The sequence below is a fragment of the Taudactylus pleione genome, unplaced genomic scaffold, assembly GCF_031769625.1.
Source record: "Taudactylus pleione unplaced genomic scaffold, aTauple2 ptg000562l, whole genome shotgun sequence".
In the NCBI taxonomy this organism is placed as follows: Eukaryota; Metazoa; Chordata; class Amphibia; order Anura; family Myobatrachidae; genus Taudactylus; species Taudactylus pleione.
In genome coordinates, this window is record NW_028284964.1 from 3,034,283 (window position 1) to 3,054,778 (window position 20,496).

Below are 20,496 nucleotides of genomic sequence, written 5' to 3' on the forward strand. Positions count from 1 at the left end.
GGGGTCTCGGCCAAATACCTGGGATTTTGCACAGGAGAAATTCCTGGGTCTGAGGAGGAAATTTCCCGGGTTGCATGTCTGAATAGGGTATTACTGGCTTTAATCCCAACCCAGAATCAGACACCTTGTCTGCTTGCACGAGAACCCTGAGTGATTACAGATGCTTTGTAATTTCAGGCAGTGATCATATATTTGTCAGCCTCTCTCTTCAGGTGTCACAATTCAATAAAATAAAGATACAGTGTGTCCCTGTATATTATACATATACAGTCATTAAATACATCACATTATTTCTCAACAATAACTTGACCTGTGTCGATTCCTCCACTGCTAGTCAGACAAATTTTACATTTGTATAATCCTGCGCCATTTAGTACATTTCTACTATGATTCTATAACACTCACATCTAGCGAGATGCATCAAGAATGAAGTTTTTTTTTATTTGTAAGAAAAAAAACGAATAAAAAAAAAAAAAAAAAAGGATAAAAACAAACATCCAGTTGGTAAATGGGATAATCAACATGTTTTTTGGTATTTTTCTCCTCTCTTTGAATATTAACCAAGGATTCTGTGAAGTCTCCACAATTGAGGTTCTTTACCCTCCTTTGCCGAGAGACAGGCACGCAATTTTTACAAACGCTCACCCCCCAAAAAAAACATACATATTTATTTTGGTCTCTTCCAAGCGATCGTCCGTTATCTTCTGTAGCGATACCTCTTGAAGTGGAACCACAACTGAAAGATCCCGTTGGAGAACTGGCATCGGAAGCCGTGTCTGTGAGAATACTCCCACTCGCGATTCACTATTTTGAAGGCAATGTCTTCGTAAGGAGGGTCCTGCATGGAACCGCAGGATTGCGAAGTCCTTATTGTCCTGGCAAGCCTCCAGAAAGTACTCAGGAGTTGAACGTTTATTGATCAGGTCTGGGTAGAAAATGTTGAATTTGTAGCCCTGCACAATTTTCGGGAGGAGGATTGTCGAAATCGTAGTGGGTCTGGTTGTACTTGTTCCACTCGAAGCCGGTGTGGACGCGGTTGAAGAAACGCGGTTTCCGGAGGCCGGGTACTTGTCTGCCCACAGATAAGCTTTGCTGGCGACGGGAATCTCCACGCTGAACTGCGCCTCATCCCCATCCATTCCTTCTTTGGCCTTCCGAATAAAGAGGTCTTCGGGGGCTCTCGCTGGCATCCCCTGGAAATGCCCAAACGCCAATAGTTAGCATAAACCATTACTAGGTATCATGAGACCGTTCACAAAATAGCAATCAGGCCTGCCCCAGTTTAAAGACAGATGTGTCCTCATACCTTGTGGCTCTAGTTGCAGCAAATTGCTCCTCGCAGGTGACAGAGCCGCGCCGAGCATCACGAAAGTTCTGTTGTGCGCCATCCGCGACTTTGCACTATTTTTTTTTACCAATTCTTGTACGGTTAAAGTCGCAGCTCAGCGTCTAAATGCGCAAAACACAATTTAAAGCAAAAGATGGTGCGCTGCTCCTCTTGGAGCGGCTCGGTCGCAGCTGGTGCCTCACGCTGCATGGCGTATGGACGCTAGCTGTATGAGGACACATCTGTATATTAGCCAGTATCTATATAGTGCCAACATGTTATTCAGTCCTCACAATACGGAAAAATTTTAGAACGTCTGCCAAGTTACTAACAAGCCAACAAATGAAATTGTACGACAGGGAGGAAAAAGCTCATATACACATTTTATAATGTTAGAATGGGATAAATGCAATGCAAAGATAAAAACAGCAACTGGAATACATATGGTCAAAACGTCGACAAACTATACATTGACAGGGCAATGCCAACATGGTTGTAATGTTAAAGCTTTTTAAGTAAAGCATCATGTTTAAAAAGTTTTACTGCCAATGCGGTTAAAATGCTTCAACATTACAACCATGTAGGCATAAAGACATACGCAGTTTGTCGACATATCGAGTGTCGGCAAACTGACTATATTCCAACAATTTGCCCACTGAACTTCTACGATATGGAAAGGCGTCTGGTAGCATTTCTAAGATTATGTGCCAGAACATTTAAGATGTTTGCAATGTTATCGGTAGGTCAGGGTGTAAGCTTTGTTCTTATCCATTTCAAAATGAATTATTACATTATATGGCAATTCCATCAGCCTATATGATTGTTGCATATAGGGGGAGGGGGGGGGGTGGGATTAGTTTTGTTTTCTTTTCAGTTTAGATCCTGATCTGGTCATTCAGTGATTAAACTGAATGAGCAGATTGTTCCACAATGACAGACAAAAAGTTGACCAATAAAATGGATCATCAGAGGCCGATCTGATAAATAACTATACTCTGCCTATGGCGGACATGGTTGGGCACTACAGCAACTCATCCCACCCCCACCCCCCCAAGTCCTTCATAACACACTTCATTAGGTAATTATCTGCCCTCAACCCAACATTATACCTTACAGTAACAACGTCTAGGAGTAGAAAATTCCTCCATAGCAAACAATAAGCTTCTACCTATTATCTTACAGAATCTACATAATCAGGAGCAGAGTGGTTACTATTGGCAATTTCTCCACTCGTTAAGAATTTTTTTACACCATTCCCCCTGGATGCCCCAATGCTGCCTTACCGGTCACTTGCAGCTGCTGCCTGCACAGTACCAGCCTCTGCTGGTCTTCTTCAAAGTCCACGACGTGGGCATCGAAGGGCAGCTCCTGGTTGGTCAGCAGCTTGGGGCTGTACCTGCCCGAGTCATAGTCATTAAGGCTCTGCTGTATGAGGTCTTCTTCCATGAGCACCGACTCCCCAGCCCCATCCTTGGCTTCTCCATCTGGGGCGTTCCCAGCTTCCTCGGGCTCAGTGGCAGACGTTGATGGGCCAGGCTCCCCGGAGGCAGGCTCATCTTTAACTGGCCTGAGAAGGATAAACAGAACTAACTAAATACAGAAACCCTATGAAATAAATGCTGCAAATTTTTAAAAAAACCTTCAAAAACATTAAAGTGGAGAGGTCACATTTGCCGATAAAAAAATAAAATATTTTTTTTTTCTATAAAACATCAATATATTGGCTCATTTAGTAGATACGGGGCCGCCTGTACATATCCATATATATAATCCATACTTATTACCAAGAGAGCTCACATCGGACAGGAGAGTACATGGGCATACCAGATGCCGCACATCGCTGGTACAATTCATAAACAGGTAACTTATAGCTATAATGGGCCCGATTCAGAGATGGACGCTTTAGCAACAGTTGCCGCGTCTAAAAAATAGCGGCCGTGCTAAAAATTTGCTAATGCAGCAGGAGGAGTCTTGTGCTAACAGACGCCTCCAGCCGGCTTCTGTGATCTGCTGCAGCTGCTTCCAAACACGCAGCATCGGATCCCTCTGCGTGACAACCAGACATCTGTGTAAACCTCAGGTTAATCAAGATGGCCAGTGTAACCGTGCTGCAGAGGACAGGAAATCTGCGTCGGAAAACCCTGGTGTCGGCACGTCTTGAAAACAGGGCCCGAAAGGGGCAAGTTTTCAAGAACACAGCCCAACGCTGCTCGACAAAATGGCTGCAACATGTCAATGGTGCTGCAGCTTATGTTTTTTTTTTTTTTGCCACTGATGGTTTTGCCATCGATGGTGGAGATCAGAGTCTTCTCTACCATCCATAGCAGAGAGCGTCGCATAGCTCCGCTCTCTTCCCTGATTGGCCCGCCTCCCAGAAAGTGATAGCCGCTGCACTGGCCACCATCGATGTGTTCTGACATCAATGTAAGTCACCGATGGTATACCTGCCGATAGCCATCCCTAATATGAAGTAACCATGGCAGGAAATCAAGGCATAGATAGGATAGTGTGAACTGTGAGCATTGCCTACATTACTTACTAATGTAGACTTTTAGAAGTATATAAAAACAAAAACCATGTATGTACAGTGAAGGAGGTACCTAAAAGAGCACATCACAATTACACTACCTGTCATTGGGGGAATCCGGCTCCTGCTTCATTATAGGGAACAGGGGCTCACTCTCCACTCCCTGCTCTTGCTTCAGCTTGAACAGCTTCTGGCGCAGAACATCCTGGTGCCGCTCTCTAAGCCTGCCAAAGGGAGGGGGAAATAAATGGTGACAGGACATCCGGCATTCTTCGTTGAAATCACCAAGACAAATTCATCCACAGGATCTAATATAAAGATACCCAGAAAACTTGTCACTTACCTGGCTCGTGCCATGTACGCACGCAGCTGCTGGAGGAGGCTCTCCCAGTAGCCGATATCCAAGTTGGGTCCCCCGGCCCTGATCCGGCTCTCAATCCCTTGTGAAATGACCTGTAGCTGGCTGTAGGTCTTTCCTTTAAACACCGCCTGCACATCGGTGGTGACCGAGGCATTCACCCCTTCTCGTCTCTCCCCTACAAGACAGGACAGAAGGCTGTCATTCCCGTTCTCCGAGTTCTAATTTTCCAGTGCATAGAATTATTTGGGATTATTATTCTTATCACAGATATAAAACAAGTGAACACTAAAATTAGTGCAACCAACGTAAGCTTCTATTGCATATTGTGAACTAAAAATGTACCCACAGTTAGCCTGACATTTAGGTCAACCATAATGTAATTTTTTTTTTTTTTTTTTAATCAAAAGTGGAGATGGTAAGGTATGCCTAGGTTGGGGTCAGGTTATACAGGGTGGGGGGGTTACAGGAAGGTTTGCTTTGGGTAATTATATATATCTTTTTCTATTTTTTTATTTTGAGTATATGTTTAGTTTGTAGTTAGTTATGGGTTAGGTAGATTTGGTGGTGTACGGAGGCAATAGTTTGGACATATACTTATGATGGGTGTAAATTTTACTAGTCCCCTTATTTTTTTTTAATGTCTATTGTATACACCCCAATTGTGCAGTTTTGATATCTGGCAGATGTGGAAGCTTATTCTTATATTTGATACCTTATAATGATTGATATATAATTGATATATCTAGATGTGGCGGGGGATTTGTATAACCTCATCTGGATATATGGGCCCGAAAGGCGCCTTTGGGTCCCTACTATTTTCTGCACAAATGTGGACTATATTGTATATCCTGATCTTTAATTTTTTTATTTATGTAATCTTAGGTATACCTATACAATGTTTAATACCCATATATATTGTATGTTGCATTCGTTTCCTCCTACCTATCATGATGTATATGTTTTATTGCATTACTGTAGGAGATATATATATATATATATATATATATATATACACACACACACACATATATATATATACACACACACACACACACACACACACACACACAATGTTAAAACCAATAAAAATTACTGAATCAAAAAAAACTGGAGATGGTCAGGTGGGGGACCCCCTCGTTCACCTGACATGGAATGACCCAATATCTAAGGATCATCGGTCATTAAAGCTAAAAGCCACATTAGCGTTTTTAAAGCCTGAGAGAGGAACTTATCCAAAACACATTTACTAACAACAAAACTCCCTCGGAGACCATCTGAACCCAGTTAATTTGGATATGGTCACCCACCCCCCTCCCCAACCCATGGTGAACTATAGTCCTGCAAACGCCAATTAAAAACAACCAGAAATAAAATGCAGGATTGCATGTGCTCTGGGCACTAAGTTCTTCACAGACTGAAAGCAGAGAGGGTGCAGATAATTTAACATTCAGGTAACATCAAAATGAAAATACCCATATTCACAGACGACACCAAGCTGTACAGGGTTTTAAATACCCTTTCAGAACCTATGGGCCGTATTCAATTTGAAGCGCTAAGTCCAGATCCGCGTTAAGTTAACGCGGATGAAGTCATTATCGCTAATTTTGGTTTACCTCCATATTCAATTTGAAAGACTTACCACGTATGCGGAGTGTCAATGCAATGTACTAGGCGGTGAAGTATCGCCTATGAATAGCAGGCGGTAAAAAGTGCAGTATTGGGGTGCAACGTTTTGGGAACCCCCGTGCAGCCTTCAGACAGCCCCCCAAAGGTAATCTGTCAAAAAAATCTCAAAAAACACTGGACACCCCAAAAATTGACTTTGAAAAAAAAGGGGCAAAAAAAAAAAAAAGTTGGGGTACAAACTTAAAAACTAGCGAACTTGACTCTGGGGGGGTCCCCAAGTATGCCCCAAGTGTTTTTTGGATTGCAGGTGCTTGCGTCAGGTGGATTTTGAAAGATTTTTAAACTTCTCTTTAGAAACTTCAAAATATCCTGACCCCCATGTTCATGTACCCCAAATTTGCTGGGATAAGTTATTTTCAGGAAAAAATACTCCAAAAAACTTTTCTGCATCAGGTATTGAAAAAACAAGAGATATGGTAAGAACTTACCTTTGTTATCTCTGTTTCTACGAAGTCCATAGGGTCCACAGGGTGACCTTGGGGTATAGCTGGATCCTGGATCCTCGGGCACCACGGAGTTAAAGCTTTCAGCTGCTCCCAGGATGCACTTGGGTCCAACCTCCCCTATACCCCGCCCCGAGCCACAGGCACCTCAGTTGGTAAGCAGCCCAGGCCGGAGGAGGAGACGAAACAGAGAGAAGGAAGACTGGAACACACAAGAACCATACTCACAGAAATGAGAGACGGAAAACCGGTGACCCGTCACACAGCCCATATGAAGCCAGGTGCGTCAGGGCGGGTGCCCTGTGGACCCTATGGACTTCGTAGAAACAGAGATAACAAAGGTAAGTTCTTACCATATCTCTTGTTTTCTACTTCAGGGTCCATAGGGGTCCACAGGGTGACCTTGGGGATGTCCCAAAGCAGTCCAACTAAGGGCGGGGACGCTCCTGTGCTGATAGGAGAACCCGGCGCCCAAAGGATGCATCCTGAGAGGCAAAGGTGTCAAACGCATAGAACTTCAAAAAGGTCTGAATGGAAGACCAGGTGGCCGCCTTACAGAGCTGAACAGCAGAGGCGCCACGTCTAGCAGCCCAAGAGGGACCCACAGAACGAGTGGAATGAGCCTTAACAGAGGCTGGAACAGGTAAACCCTCCTGCATATAAGCCTCAATAATAACAGAACGAAGCCAACGGGCTAGAGTCTGTTTGTTGGCAGGCCAACCCCTCTTGTGAAAACCAAAGAGGATAAACTAAGAATCAGACTTCCTCACAGAACTAGTCCGGTCCACATAAACCTGGAGTGCACGGACAATGTCCAAGGAAGTCTCCCCAGCCGAAAGATCAGGCGACTGAAAGGCTGGTACAACAATTTCCTGATTAATGTGGAACCTGGAAACCACCTTAGGCAGGAACTCAGGACGAGTGCGAAGTACCGCTCTGTCCTGATGAAAAATCAGAAAAGGGGGACGACAAGAAAGCGCCCCCAAATCTGAAACCCTCCTGGCAGAAGCAATTGCCAAGAGGAAAACAGTATTAAAAGTTAGCCACTTGAGCTCCACTGACTCCAAGGGCTCAAAAGGCGGACCCTGTAAGGCCCGAAGAACCACCGCCAAATCCCACGGGGCCACAGGTGGCACAAAGGGAGGCTGGATTCTTAAAACTCCCTGGAAAAAGGTGTGTACGTCCGGCATAGCAGCGATCCTGTGCTGGAACCACACCGACAGAGCAGACACGTGCACCTTCAGTGAGGAAAGACGTAATCCTAAGTCCAAACCCGACTGAAGGAAAGCCAAAATACGCGAAACCCGGAACACCTGGGGATCATACTTTCTGGCCTCGCACCACTGAAAGTAAGTGTGCCACACTCTGTGATAGATCCTCGCGGAAGCAGGCTTGCGCGCCCTCAGCATGGTGGTAATAACGGAGCTAGAAAAGCCCCGAGACCTCAGGACGGCTGTCTCAAGAGCCACGCCGTCAAAGATAGTCGACCCAGATCCGGGTGAAGACAGGGCCCCTGAGACAACAGGTCCCGCCGTTGAGGTAGGAGGAACGGAGCGTCGATGGACAAGCTCCGCAGATCGGAGTACCACGGCCTTCTGGGCCACGCTGGGGCCACCAGGATCAGTGTGCCTCCGTCCTGTTTGAACTTGCGCAGGACCCGAGGCAGCAGAGATATCGGAGGGAACAAGTAAGCCAGTTGAAACAGCCATCTCACCGACAGCGCGTCTATCAGACTTGCGCCTGCGTCCCTTGTCCTTGACCCGTACACGGGCAGCTTGTGATTGTGACGGGACGCCATCAGGTCCAGTTCTGGCAGCCCCCACTTGTCCACGAGTAGTTGGAATACCTCTGGATGAAGCGACCATTCCCCGGGATGCACGTCGTAACGGCTGAGGAAGTCTGCCTCCCAATTGAGAACTCCTGGGATGAAAACTGCCGAGAGAGCTGGAAGATAGCGCTCCGCCCAAGCCAGGACGCGGGACACCTCCGACATCGCAGCTCGACTGAGAGACCTTCCCTGGTGATTGATGTACGCCACCGTGGTGGCTTTGTCTGACTGCACCTGAACGGCCCTTCCGTGAAGAGCGGTGCCGGACGACTGAAGGGCTCTGTATACTGCCCTCAGTTCCAGGATGTTGATGGGAAGAATCGCTTCCTCCGCCGACCAACGACCCTGAAGTGACAAGGAGCCTGTCACCGCCCCCCAACCCTGGAGACTGGCATCTGTCGTGAGCAGAACCCATTCCGGGATCCAAAAGGGGCGCCCCTCTATGAGATGAGCTGTCTGCAGCCACCAGGCTAGGGACAGACGCACCTCCGAGGACAACACCAGCATCTGAGAGCGGATCCTGTGTGGCAATCCGTTCCATTCCGAAAGAATCAGCCCCTGCAGGGGCCTGGAATGCAACTGGGCAAACTCCACCATGTCGAATGCCGACACCATGGACCCCAAAACTCTCATTGCTGAGTGCACCGACACTCTGCCACTGCTCAGACAGCCGTGAATCCGCAGCTGTAAGGAGGAGACCTTCTCTGGAGTCAGAAAAATCCGTTGCTGACGAGAGTCCAGCAGGGCCCACAAATGAACCATCCGCTGTGATGGGATGAGGGAGGACTTCTTCCAGTTGATCAACCAGCCGTGCGCCTGTAGACAAGCGACCGTCAGGTGGAGATGCTGGATCAGTACCTCCGGGGAGCTTGCCAGCAAGAGGAGGTCGTCTAGATACGGTAGCAACCGTATCCCCTGGCTCCGAAGATGAACCGCCATGACCGCCATCACCTTGGTAAATACCCTTGGTGCCGTGGAGAGACCAAAGGGTAGAGCCCTGAATTGGTAGTGGTTGTGGAGAATAGCAAACCGCAGAAACTGTTGGTGCGATGTTGCTATAGGCACATGGAGGTAGGCGTCCTGGATATCCAGGGAGACCATATAATCCCCCGGTTCCATCGCCAGAATGATGGAACGCAAAGTTTCCATCCTGAATTTGGGAACCCTGAGAAACCTGTTCAGGGACTTCAAATTGAGGATGGGGCGATGAAAGCCATTGGGTTTCTGCACCAGAAACAGCGTAGAGTAATACCCCATCCCACGTTGAGACTATGGTACGGGTATAATGACCCCCGCCGTCAGCAAGGCCTCTATGGCTTCCTGAACCTGCAAGGCCTTGGTTTTGTCCTGAGAAGGACTTGAGCAAAAAAACTGGCAAGGCGGCCTGTGCCGAAAAGACAGGGTGTACCCCTGGGAGACCACTTCCCGCACCCAGGCATCCGTGGTGGTATTGTGCCAGCACTGGGCGAATTGAAGAAGTCGGCCTCCCACTCTGGGGTCCCCCAGAGGGAGGCCCGTCCCATCACGCAGAAGGCTTATCTTCTGGCTTGGAAGAAGGGCGCCTAGCACTCCAGGCTTGCTTCTTTGGCATTGAGGCGGTCTTGGGTGCGGACTGCCTCGGGAAGGACTGACCCTTTGCCTTGCCCTGAACCCGAAAGGAACGAAAGACCGAGCTCCGGACCTTAGCAGGTGTAGTAGCTGAAGGGAGGAAGGCTGACTTGGATTTCGCCAGGGTATCTACTATTTTGTCCAGGTCCGGACCAAATAGTAATTCTCCATTAAAAGGTAAGGCCTCCAAGCCTTTCTTTGAATCCGCGTCTGCTCTCCAAGACCGCAACCACAAGGATCTATGAGCAGACAGGGTTGACCTCTAGGGTTGCCTCCGAAACCCTAGAGGTCAACAGGCTAGCATCCAAAGATGCTTCTCCAATGTAGGAGGCGGCATCTCTCATCTGTCCTAACAACGCCCTCTGGACGTCCGGAGCTTCATCCGTAAACGCGTCCTCCAAGGCGTTGTCCCACCCCTCAATGGCCTTGGCCACCCAGGAGATGGCCATGGACGGCCGGGCTACAGCCCCTGAGAGAGAATAAATAGACTTTAAACAAGTCTCCACCTTCCTGTCCGTAGGATCCTTCAGCGAGGATATAGACGACAATGGCAAAGTAGCACTCCTGATGAGGCGTGTTACATGGGAATCAACTGCAGGCGGAGTTTCCCATTTCTTACAATGCGCCTCCGGGAATGGATAATTGGACGCCAAGCGTTTCTGTGGCAGGAAACGCTTACTGGGTGTCTGCCAGGCCACCGCCATGTGATCAGTCAACTGATCAGACAAGGGGAACGCTGCAGAAGTAACCTTAGCTTTTTTTAAAACTAGGATACCTCGACTTGGGAGCGGGTGCCTCATTCTCAATCAGAAGAATGGCCCGCACCGCCTTAACCAGAGCCCGCACATTGATGGAAGACTTAGTGTCTACCTCCTGGACTGAGGCATCTGAGGCTGAGTCATCCTGCCCCTCACCATCATCCGAGGACCCCTCAGAATCCGGAAGATGCGCAGCCTGCGCCATGACTGAGCGTTTAGACGCCCTGGAGGGCACGTCACTGCGCAACATCGACTGAAAAGCCGAAGATGTTGCCGCCAAATCTTGGACAGTGTGGGAAAGCGCATCCACCCAGGGTGGAGGAGCTGCCACAGGAGCCTGAAACGGCACCACAGCCTGCTGTGCCACCGGGGTGGACTGTATATACATCGGCAACCCCGCATAGGGACCAACAGGCTGAGACCCCGGGGGAGTCTGCAATGATTGTGGGACACCCGGGGAATGGGGGATGGCAGGCTGGGGCAACGCCCTAGTAGGGGCGGCAGTCGGGACCGGCAGACGGTCCGCGATGGACACCAGCACCTGGGAAAACATCGCCCATGGTGACTCCTGCGACATGGGAGGTTTAGACGTACCAGGGAGCGCCTGGCACCGTCCGTACAGGCCGTCCTGTGACAAATCCTCCCTATCCACTCCTGCAGAACAGCGCCTGCAGGAGAACAATACCGGAGCCCCGGAGTGCTCAATCTCCTCCTCGGACATGACGTTGGAAGAAAACGTGCGCACTCACCCGTGTACTGGACAACAGCCCACAATATGGCACAGTGTAGCACACAACTGTATGTGACGGACCTCACAAATACGTGATCTATATAGGTGAGGTCAGTAGAAACACCCTTCCCCCGCACACCTGTAGGGCTTGTAGGAGAAGGAAAGGGATAGGTATAGGCTGACAGTAAGTAGAAAAAAGACACAGACAGGCAGCACTAGCAAAAGTCACATACCATGCAGGAAGATATACTCACTGCACCTTTCCACTACAATCAACCTCCCAGATTCAGTGTCTGGGAGGGCTATAGTGCTGTGTACACTGTCCTTGTCGGGGGAGAGGTACACAGGGGGACCGGTCCGCGTGCTCCCTGAGAGTATCCACGCTGCCACAGAGAAAATGGCTGCTGGAGACCTCAGAGGAGGAGTGGCCGAGTAGCTGCAGCTCAGCGACGCCAGACTCCGTGCTGAAAGGCGCGCTGAGCTGAGGGGAGGAGCCGCTAGACAGGGAAGGCTTCCTCCCCTGGCTAGCATATTAACCCCCGGGTTGCCGGCATCCCGCTTGCCGCGATATTAACCATGGTGGTCTAATGGTCTGGCGGGGTATGCCTCCGCTGGAGGGTGGGCCCGCCGCCACCGCTAGCGCCCCCGGTCTGTCCCCTAGACCGGGGGGCATGGGACTGCATTTGAAAGGAACCCCGCACTGCCGCTAATCAGCGGTGCGCGGCTTACCTGATCTCCCCGGCGTCTTCCGGCAGCAGTCCCGGGGGAAACCAGAGTCCGGCTAGTACAGACTCTGGCTTCCCCCGCCGCGATCCCCAGTTCAGTGCTGGCGTCGCGGCGCCAGCAGGGAGGAGCGGCAGCGTGGGAGTCTGTACAGACAGCCGAGCGCTGCCGCTCTGGAGAAAAAATTTAGAAAAAAAAAAAATAAATAAATTTAACTAAGTTAAATAAAAAAATTAAACGCTTTAGGTGGCTGCTCCTGCAGCCCACCCCGCAGGGTGACCCGACTCCGGCCGGGCACCATCTAAAACTGAGGTGCCTGTGGCTCGGGGTGGGGTATTGGGGAGGTTGGACCCAAGTGCATCCTGGGAGCAGCAGAAAGCTTTAACTCCGTGGTGCCCGAGGATCCAGATATACCCCAAGATCACCCTGTGGACCCCTATGGACCCTGAAGTAGAAACGCTATTTAGCAGCAATTGTGCCCATTTAAACACATCAAATACCTTCAAGCAAGCCAAATCGGGGGGGTACCATAGTGAACCCCCATGTTAGAGCATCTTTTGGGGGGTGTCAGGCTGGTTTCCAAAAAAATGACAGGACTTACCGCTTGCAAAAGTATCGCCGGGTCCCGTTAACGCGTACTTTCAAATTGAATATGGGGTAAAGCGTGCACGCGCGCAATACTTTAACGCCTACCAAACACGCGATGTGTGCAATATCTGTGCTAAAACAGTATCTGAACTGGTGGCAGTGGTAATAACCGCTTGTAAATACTATAAAGTATAATACATAATGTCTAATGGCACCTTATAGATATAACACCATCAAATAAACAGGTTCATTATCAGACATTGCCATTCACTGGTCTGTGCGCCCGATCTGCTGTCAGATGCGAGCAGCAATTACCGCATCTTTCGGCCATGCTGAAAGCCCTACTGCCCGACAGAGCGATACACACGCTGCTCGGTCGCGGCTATACACTGTACATTTATCGGCCCGATCAGCACAGTGTACGGCCACCATTAGAACCATATCCTATAATCAATCGAACGCATAACAAGGTCTCCTGCAACACACCTGGACCCTTCCCAGAAGTTTCCAGCTTGCGTAGCTTAGAAATCTCATCCTCTGTGATGGTGGTCATGTCTCTCCAGAAATCAACGTTCTTCCCCTGCTCCAGCTCCATGTAGATCTGGAAGGAAACGGGATGAAGATGATACAGTGGCCCTGTGTGGGTTATGTGGGGCTATAACCACCTTCCCCGGAGAGTAACAGACACTCACCTGGATGTCTTCCAGCAAATCGTCCAGATCAGACACAGTGAGTCCAGTTAAAAAGGTGTAAGGTTCGTGCATTTCAACAGCCAAATCGTCATCTTCTGCACTGATGTACTTTGCCAGCAGATCGATGGGTTTAGCACGCCCATCCCTTATACGGATTTTAGACCTATGGATTAAAAGGAAAAAAAAATAAGGGGAAATCAGGGGACGAGATTTCCCAATTTTACTAGAGGCTCCCACAGTGCAGAACCAGGGGGTATAAAAGATGGAAAAGGTGACTTTTTAAAAAAAAAAAACTAAAACAGCACTGAAAATTAAAAAAAAACAATTTAGAATAATGTACAAACATGTTTTGTGGGTTCTCATATTTTCTTTATTTCAGAGACTAAGGGGTCTGTGTACTAAGCCCTGGGTGTGGTATAAGAGATAGACAATGTCTAGATCAGTGATTCCCAACCTCGGTCCTCGAGGCACACTGACAGTCCTGGTTTTAGTTATAATCATGATTGTGCACAGATGGTTAACTCAAAATAACTGAGGTACTAATTACATCACTTGTGCTCAAGTATGGCTATCCCTAAAACCTGGACTGTTAGTGTGCCTTGAGGACCGTGGTTGGGAACCCCTGGTCTAGATAGACCCCAGATGTTAGACAGTCAATAGGTCGACAGGTACAAAATGTCAACAAAAATGGTCGACACAAAAATGGTAGACATGATTTTTTTTTTACCCCAATATTCACCCTAACTCTAATCCTCCCCTTGGTGCCTAACCCTAACCCCCCCCCCCCTTTCTGGTGCCTAAACCTAACAGTCAGGGTAGGTGCCTGACCCTAATCGTCCCTTCTAGTGCCTAACCCACCGGTAAGTGCCTAACCCTAACCGTCAGGGTAGGTGCCTGACCCTAACTGTTCCTTCTAGTGTCTAACCCTCCCTCCTGGTGCCTAACCCTAACCGTGGGGGTAAGTGCCTAACCTTAACCCTATAGTAAGTGCCTAACCCTAAAAAATAAATAAAAAATAAAAAAAGTCATGAGTCGACCATTTTCATGTGGACCTTTTGCACCAGTCAATCTATTGACTGTCTAACATCTGGGGTCTATCTAGACATTGTCTAACTAATTACTGTCTATCTACAGTCCGGAACCCCTAAGCCTTGGAGAGAAATAATGTGGACGGAGATAAAGGACCAACCAATTAGTTCCTGTCATTTTTTCAAACACAGCCTGTAACATGACAGGAGCTGATAGGTTGGTACTTTCTCTCTCTCCAAGGCTTAGTACTTAGACCCCTTTGTAACTGTTGAAAGAGAAGCACTATTTGGAGTAGGGTGAATTTGTCAGACATAAAACACACTTCGGACAGCCCGTTCTAGGTCTCACAGCCACACACCTAAGTTTTGCCTGATGAAGATGAAAGTTGTCTTCTTGCTCCTCCCACGTCTTAAAGTGCTCCGCCTCCTTCTCTCGCTGCAGCATCTCCAGCTCCTGCTCCCTCATCCCCTTCTCTCTCTCACGCTCTAGACGGAGCTGCTTCACCTTTATAAGACAAAACAAAAGTTCAATGCTGGTGTTTATGCATCACCCCTAGGAGACCCGGCACTTCACAGACCTGATAATTGCTCCTCCTTAAAATCCTAGTTTTCAGTTTACAATTTAGGCCCCCATTTACTAACGAGTCATTTTTCTAACAGTTGACAGTTGGGAGCTGATTGGCTGGAGCACCATTTATCACTCGTTTTGGTGATAAAACTCGTTAGTAAATGGGGGCCTTAGTCTGACAAGACAAAAATATGAGATATGGTAAGAACTTACCCTTGTTATCTCTATTTCTACGAAGTCCATAGGGTTCCACAGGATACCTTGGGGTATAGGTGATGACGTCAGGCATCGGGCACCACAGAGTTAAGTTTTCAGCCTCCCACGATGCACTAGGGATCCCCTCCTATACCCCGCCCCCGATCCAAGGCATCTCAGTTACGTACCAAGCCATAGGCCGGAGGAGGAGAAGGAAGAGAGAGACAAAAGATTTGGACACACACAAGAATTACATTCTCACCAAAGGGAGATGGAAAAACCGGTGACCAGAGTAAAGCCCATCTGCAGCACAGGTGCGACAGGACGGGAGTCCTGTGGAACCCTATAGACTTCGTAGAAATAGAGATAACAAGGGTAAGTTCTTACCATCTCTCATATTTTCTACTTCAGGGTCCATAGGGTATCCACAGGATACCTTGGGGATGTCCCAAAGCAGTATCCTTTAAGGGTGGGGACGCTCCTGTGCTGAAAGGAGAATCCGCCGCCCGAAGGAAGCATCCTGAGAGGCAAAGGTGTCAAACGCGTAATACCTCACAAAGGTGTGGACCGAGGACCAGGTGGCAGCCTTGCAGATCTGGACTGCAGAGGCACCACGTCGAGCTTGCCCACGAAGGACCCACAGACCTAGTGGAAATGAGCCCTCACAGAGGATGGAACCGGCAGGCTCTCATGAAGATAAGCTTCTGAAATGGCCATACGGATCCAAGCTGCCAAAGTTTGTTTTGAAGCAGGCCAACCCTTTTTACGGAAGCCATAGAGGACAAACAAGGCGTCAGACTTCCTAAACGAAGAAGTGCGGTCAACATTAGTCCTTAAGGCCCGCACAACATCCAAAGTGGCCTCACCCACTGAAAGACCAGGTGAGTTAAAAGCGGCACAACGATTTCTTCGTTAATATGAAACCGGGAAACGACTTTGGGAAGAAATTCAGGACGAGTGCGCAGCACTGCCCTGTTCCCATGAAAAATCAAGAAAGGGGGTCTACAAGAAAGCCCCTAAATCAGAAACATCTGGCCGAAGCGATGGCCAGAAGGAAAACAGTCTTAGCTGTTAGCCATTTAAGATCCACTGAGCCCAGTGGTTCAAACGGCGGTCCCTGGAGAGCCCTCAGGACCACAGTCAAGTCCCAAGGCGCCACAGGTGGAACAAAAGGCGGCTGAATTCGCAGAACACCTTGCATAAAGGTGTGCACATCAGGGATTGTAGCAATCCTACGATGGAACCAGACGGACAGGGCAGAAACCTGCACCTTCAAAGAAGCAAGGCGAAGCCCATGGTCACTCCCGCTTGCAGGAAGACTAGCACTCTAGACAGATGAAATTCCCGAGGTGCATAACCTCTCGGTCGACACCCCTGGAAGAACGTATGCCACACACGATGGTATATTCTCGCGGAAGACTGTTTCCGAGCTCTTAGCATTGTTTGCACTACAGAGCTGGAAAACCCCCTGGACCTTAACATGGCCGTCTCAACAGCCACGCCGTCAAAGACAGCCGAGTCAGGTCCGGGTGAAGACAGGGACCCTGTGACAGAAGGTCCGGTCGTAGCGGCAACTGCAGAGGACTGTCCAAGGACAGACCCTGAAGGTCTGAGAACCAGTGCCGTCTGGGCCAAGCGGGAGCTATCAACCGAAGCGTCCCTCCTTCCTGTTTGAATTTCCGGATTACCCGCGGAAGAAGTGAAAACGGAGGGAACAGATAAGCGAACCGGAACGTCCACCGGACGGACAGAGCACCCACCAGACGCCTTTTCGTCTCTTGTGCGAGACCCGTACACCGGCAACTTGTTGTTGTGCCCGGACGCCTTGAGGTCGATCTCTGGAAGACCCCACCTGTCCACCAGCGGTTGAAAAACGTCCGGGTGCAGTGACCATTCCCCCGGATGAACGTCCTGGCGACTGAGAAAGTACGCCTCCCAGTTTAGCACTCCTGGGATGAATATTGCTGATATGGCCGGGAGATTGCGCTCCGCCCATACCAGAATTCGGGACACCTCTACGAGAGCCGCCCGACTTCGGGTTCCTCCCTGCCGATTTAAGTAGGCCACGGTGGTAGCGTTGTCCGACTGGACCTGCACTGGGTGACCTTTGAGAACCCGATGTGCCTGCTGGAGAGCATTGAACACCGTGCGGAGCTCCAAAATGTTTATAGGAAGCTCTGTTTCTGCCTGAGTCCACCTGCCCTGGAACAAGTGTGGACCCGAGACTGCTCCCCAGCCCCGAAGACTGACGTCCGTTGTCAACAGGACCCAATTTGCCACCCAGAAAGGACGACCCTTGTTGAGATGGGTCGTCTGCAACCACCAGGCTAGGGACAGGCGAAGCTCCGGAGTGAGCACCATCGTCTGAGATTTCAGAGACCGAGGCAGTCCATTCCACTTGGACAGAATCAGGTGCTGCAGAGGTCTGGAGTGAAACTGGGCATATTCCACCATGTCGAATACTGACACCATGGAGCCCAGTAACCTAATCGCCGAGTGCAGAGATACCCGGCGGCTCTGCAGACAACTGCGCACCCTCAACTGCAAGGCAGAGATCTTTTCCCCCTCGTCACAAAGATCCTTTGCTGTCCGGAGTCCAGTAAGGCTCCGAGGTGCAGAATCCGCTGAGACGGGATCAGGGTGGACTTCTGCCAGTTTATTAACCAGCCGTGCCGTTGCAGTGCCGCAATGGTCAGGTCCAAGTGGGGTAAAAGGAGCTCTGGAGATCCTGCCACCAAGAGAAGGTCGTCCAAGTACGGTAACATGCGTACCCCCTGCAGCCGCAGGGAAGCCGACATGACCGCCATCACCTTGGTGAAAACACGTGGTGCTGTCGCCAGGCCGAAAGGCAACGCCCGGAACTGAAAGTGGTTGTTGCGGATTGCAAACCTGGGAAACTGTTGATGGCGTAAAAGAATAGGGACATGCAGGTAAGCGTCCTGTATGCCCACCGACACCATGTAGTCCCCAGGTTCCAGCGCCAGAATGATGGGCCGCAGGGTCTCCATCCGAAACTTTGGCACCCGCAAAGACTTGTTGAGAGCTTTGAGGTTGAGAATCGGACGATACGACCCATTGGGTTTCTGCACCAAAAAGAGATTGGAATAGAAACTAAGGCCCCTCTGGGAGAATGGAACAGGCACTATAACTCCAGCCTGGAGCATAGTGTGCAAGACCTTCCGCAGTTCCAAGGCTTTGTTCCAGTCTGATGGCAGACCCGTGGTGAAGAATCGAGACGGGGGTCTGTGCCGGAAGGAGAGGGTGTACCCGTGTGAAACCACCTCGAGAACCCAAGTGTCTGTCGTGGTGACTGACCAACACTGGGCGAACTGCAGCAGGCGGCCTCCCACTTTGGGATCCCCCAAAGGGAGGCCCGGACCGTCAGGCCGCAGGCTTGTCATCTGGCTTAGGGGCCGGACACCTGGTACTCCAGGCCTGCTTCCGGGGCTTGGCCGATTTTTTGGGGCCAGCCTGTCGGGGAAAGGATTGTAAGGACGATCTACCTGAACCGGAAGGAACTGCAGCAGACGGGAGACATGCCGATTTGGCTGCCGCCAGTGTGGCTACAATTTTGTCCAGGTCCGGACCAAATAGAACTTCTCCATTAAAAGGCATCGCTTCCAAGCCCTTTTTGAAATCAGCGTCCGCCTTCCAAGATCGCAACCATAAGGTGCGACGAGCAGCTACAGCTGCCGAAGAAATCCGAGACGCCAGGGTACTGATATCTGGAGGGGATTCCCACTTAGAAAAATAATTATCCGCGAACGGATAAGCCACCGCCAAACGCCTCTGTGGCTGGTATCGTTTGCCAGGCTGTTTCCACGCCTCCTCTAAATGGTCCACCAACTGACCCGAAAGGAAACACTGTGGAGTCACCCTTAATATCCTTAAAAAAAGGCATATTTAGATTTGGACACCGGAGGATCTTCGTCCTCAATCACCAAAGCTGTACGGACTGCCTGAATAAGTCCAGGAATATACACCTTGGACCTAGCATCCGCCTCCTTAGTACGGAGAGGTTCCTGGTCCGAAAGATCCAGAATCTCCCCATCATCAGACCTCACGTCGTCATCCTCATAAGGAGCAGACAGACGCCACCGGCCGCAACACAGACTCCCCTTGTAACACATCCGACAACTGCTGAACAGAACTAGTCAGGGAATTAACCCACGCAGGCTCCTGAGAGACCAGGGGAGGGGAAATAGGGAGACTGTGGGGTACCATCAACTGCCTCGGGAAACCCTGCATGGGTGACGACGCCACTGACTGCTGGGACAATCCCATCTGTCAGAACACGGGCTGCGGAGCTAACTGGCCCACCAGGGTTGTAAGCGCCTTGGCGAAACAAGCCCAGGGCAGCTCCTGTACCGGTGCCGTGACAGTAATTGGCCGCGCCAATAAATAACACTGCCGGCATAGCCCCTCCGCGCTACCCTCCCCCTCCGCTACAGGTACTTTACACATAGTACACTGAAGCTGCAGAGGAAAGTCACTCTCAGACATGATGGAAAGTATGTGACCCCTCTCACCAATACTTGTTAGTATAGCGAGAGACCACCCTGCAAGCACCGCACCTCAAGGGCTTTAGCAGAAAGAACAGGGACAGTGATAAGGCTGACAGTAAGAAATAAAAAGTACAGGCAGCAGCGCTAGCACAGTCACATACAATGCACAGAAAAATAAATCCTGCACTATCAGCGCTGATCAATCAACTACGCAGACACAGGGCCTGGTAGGACACAGCGCAGCATACACAGACCTGACCAAACGGAGGAGAGGTATGCGGGGGGACCCAGACCACGATGCCTCCGATCTTAGGCTTCCAGCAGCGTTCACCATGCGTTACAGAAGATGGCCACCGAGGAGCATAGAGGAGGCTGGCCTGGGGGGAAGAGCGGTGCCACAGGGCCAGTCGGCGTGTGCAGAGAGGGCTGTGTGCAGCGGGGCAGTCACCGGCTGCGAGACAGGGAAGGCGCGCTCCCCTGGCATGCTTTTAACCCCTGGGACGCCGCAGCGCTACCGCTCTGCCGCGGTCCGCTGTCCCAGGGGGTAAGTGGAAGCGCAGGTTAATACCTGGCTCCACGCTGCAGCCAGTCCCCAGGGAGCCCCCTGCCTGGGGACTTCGTACCATGTTCAGCAGGGTCCCACCGCGGGACCCCTGCTGCTTACCTGTTGTCCCCCTTAGATCCGGCCATGGTCCAAAACATCTGGGGTCACCGCTAGCTGTGACCCCAGATGCTTACCAGCATCCCCGGATCGGTACCGGCGTTCTGGTACCGGCGGGGTGTAGGGAAGACAGCATGGACGTCAGCATTGACTGTCCATGCTGTACTTCCAGATGTGCAGCCACAGCTGCATGAAGAAAACTTCAGGGGCTCTTCTAAGCCCCCCTCTAGCAGGTGCATCCGACTCCGGCCGGGCACCAAACGAAACT

At 50.1% G+C, this 20,496-nt stretch overlaps 1 protein-coding gene across 1 annotated transcript in view; it reads right to left on the reverse strand.

Moving 5' to 3' along the window:
- Nucleotides 1–532: 532 nt before the first annotated feature.
- CACTIN (cactin, spliceosome C complex subunit) overlaps nt 533–20,496 on the reverse strand; it is a 33,506-nt gene continuing 13,542 nt past the window's right edge. Inside the window, 11 exon segments of the mRNA XM_088452995.1 lie at nt 533–835; nt 837–968; nt 970–1,056; nt 1,059–1,175; nt 1,177–1,193; nt 2,611–2,894; nt 3,956–4,078; nt 4,198–4,390; nt 13,066–13,180; nt 13,272–13,434; nt 14,659–14,804. Of these exon segments, the coding sequence (XP_088309121.1) occupies nt 698–835; nt 837–968; nt 970–1,056; nt 1,059–1,175; nt 1,177–1,193; nt 2,611–2,894; nt 3,956–4,078; nt 4,198–4,390; nt 13,066–13,180; nt 13,272–13,434; nt 14,659–14,804 (1,515 nt within the window). The 3' untranslated portion in view covers nt 533–697.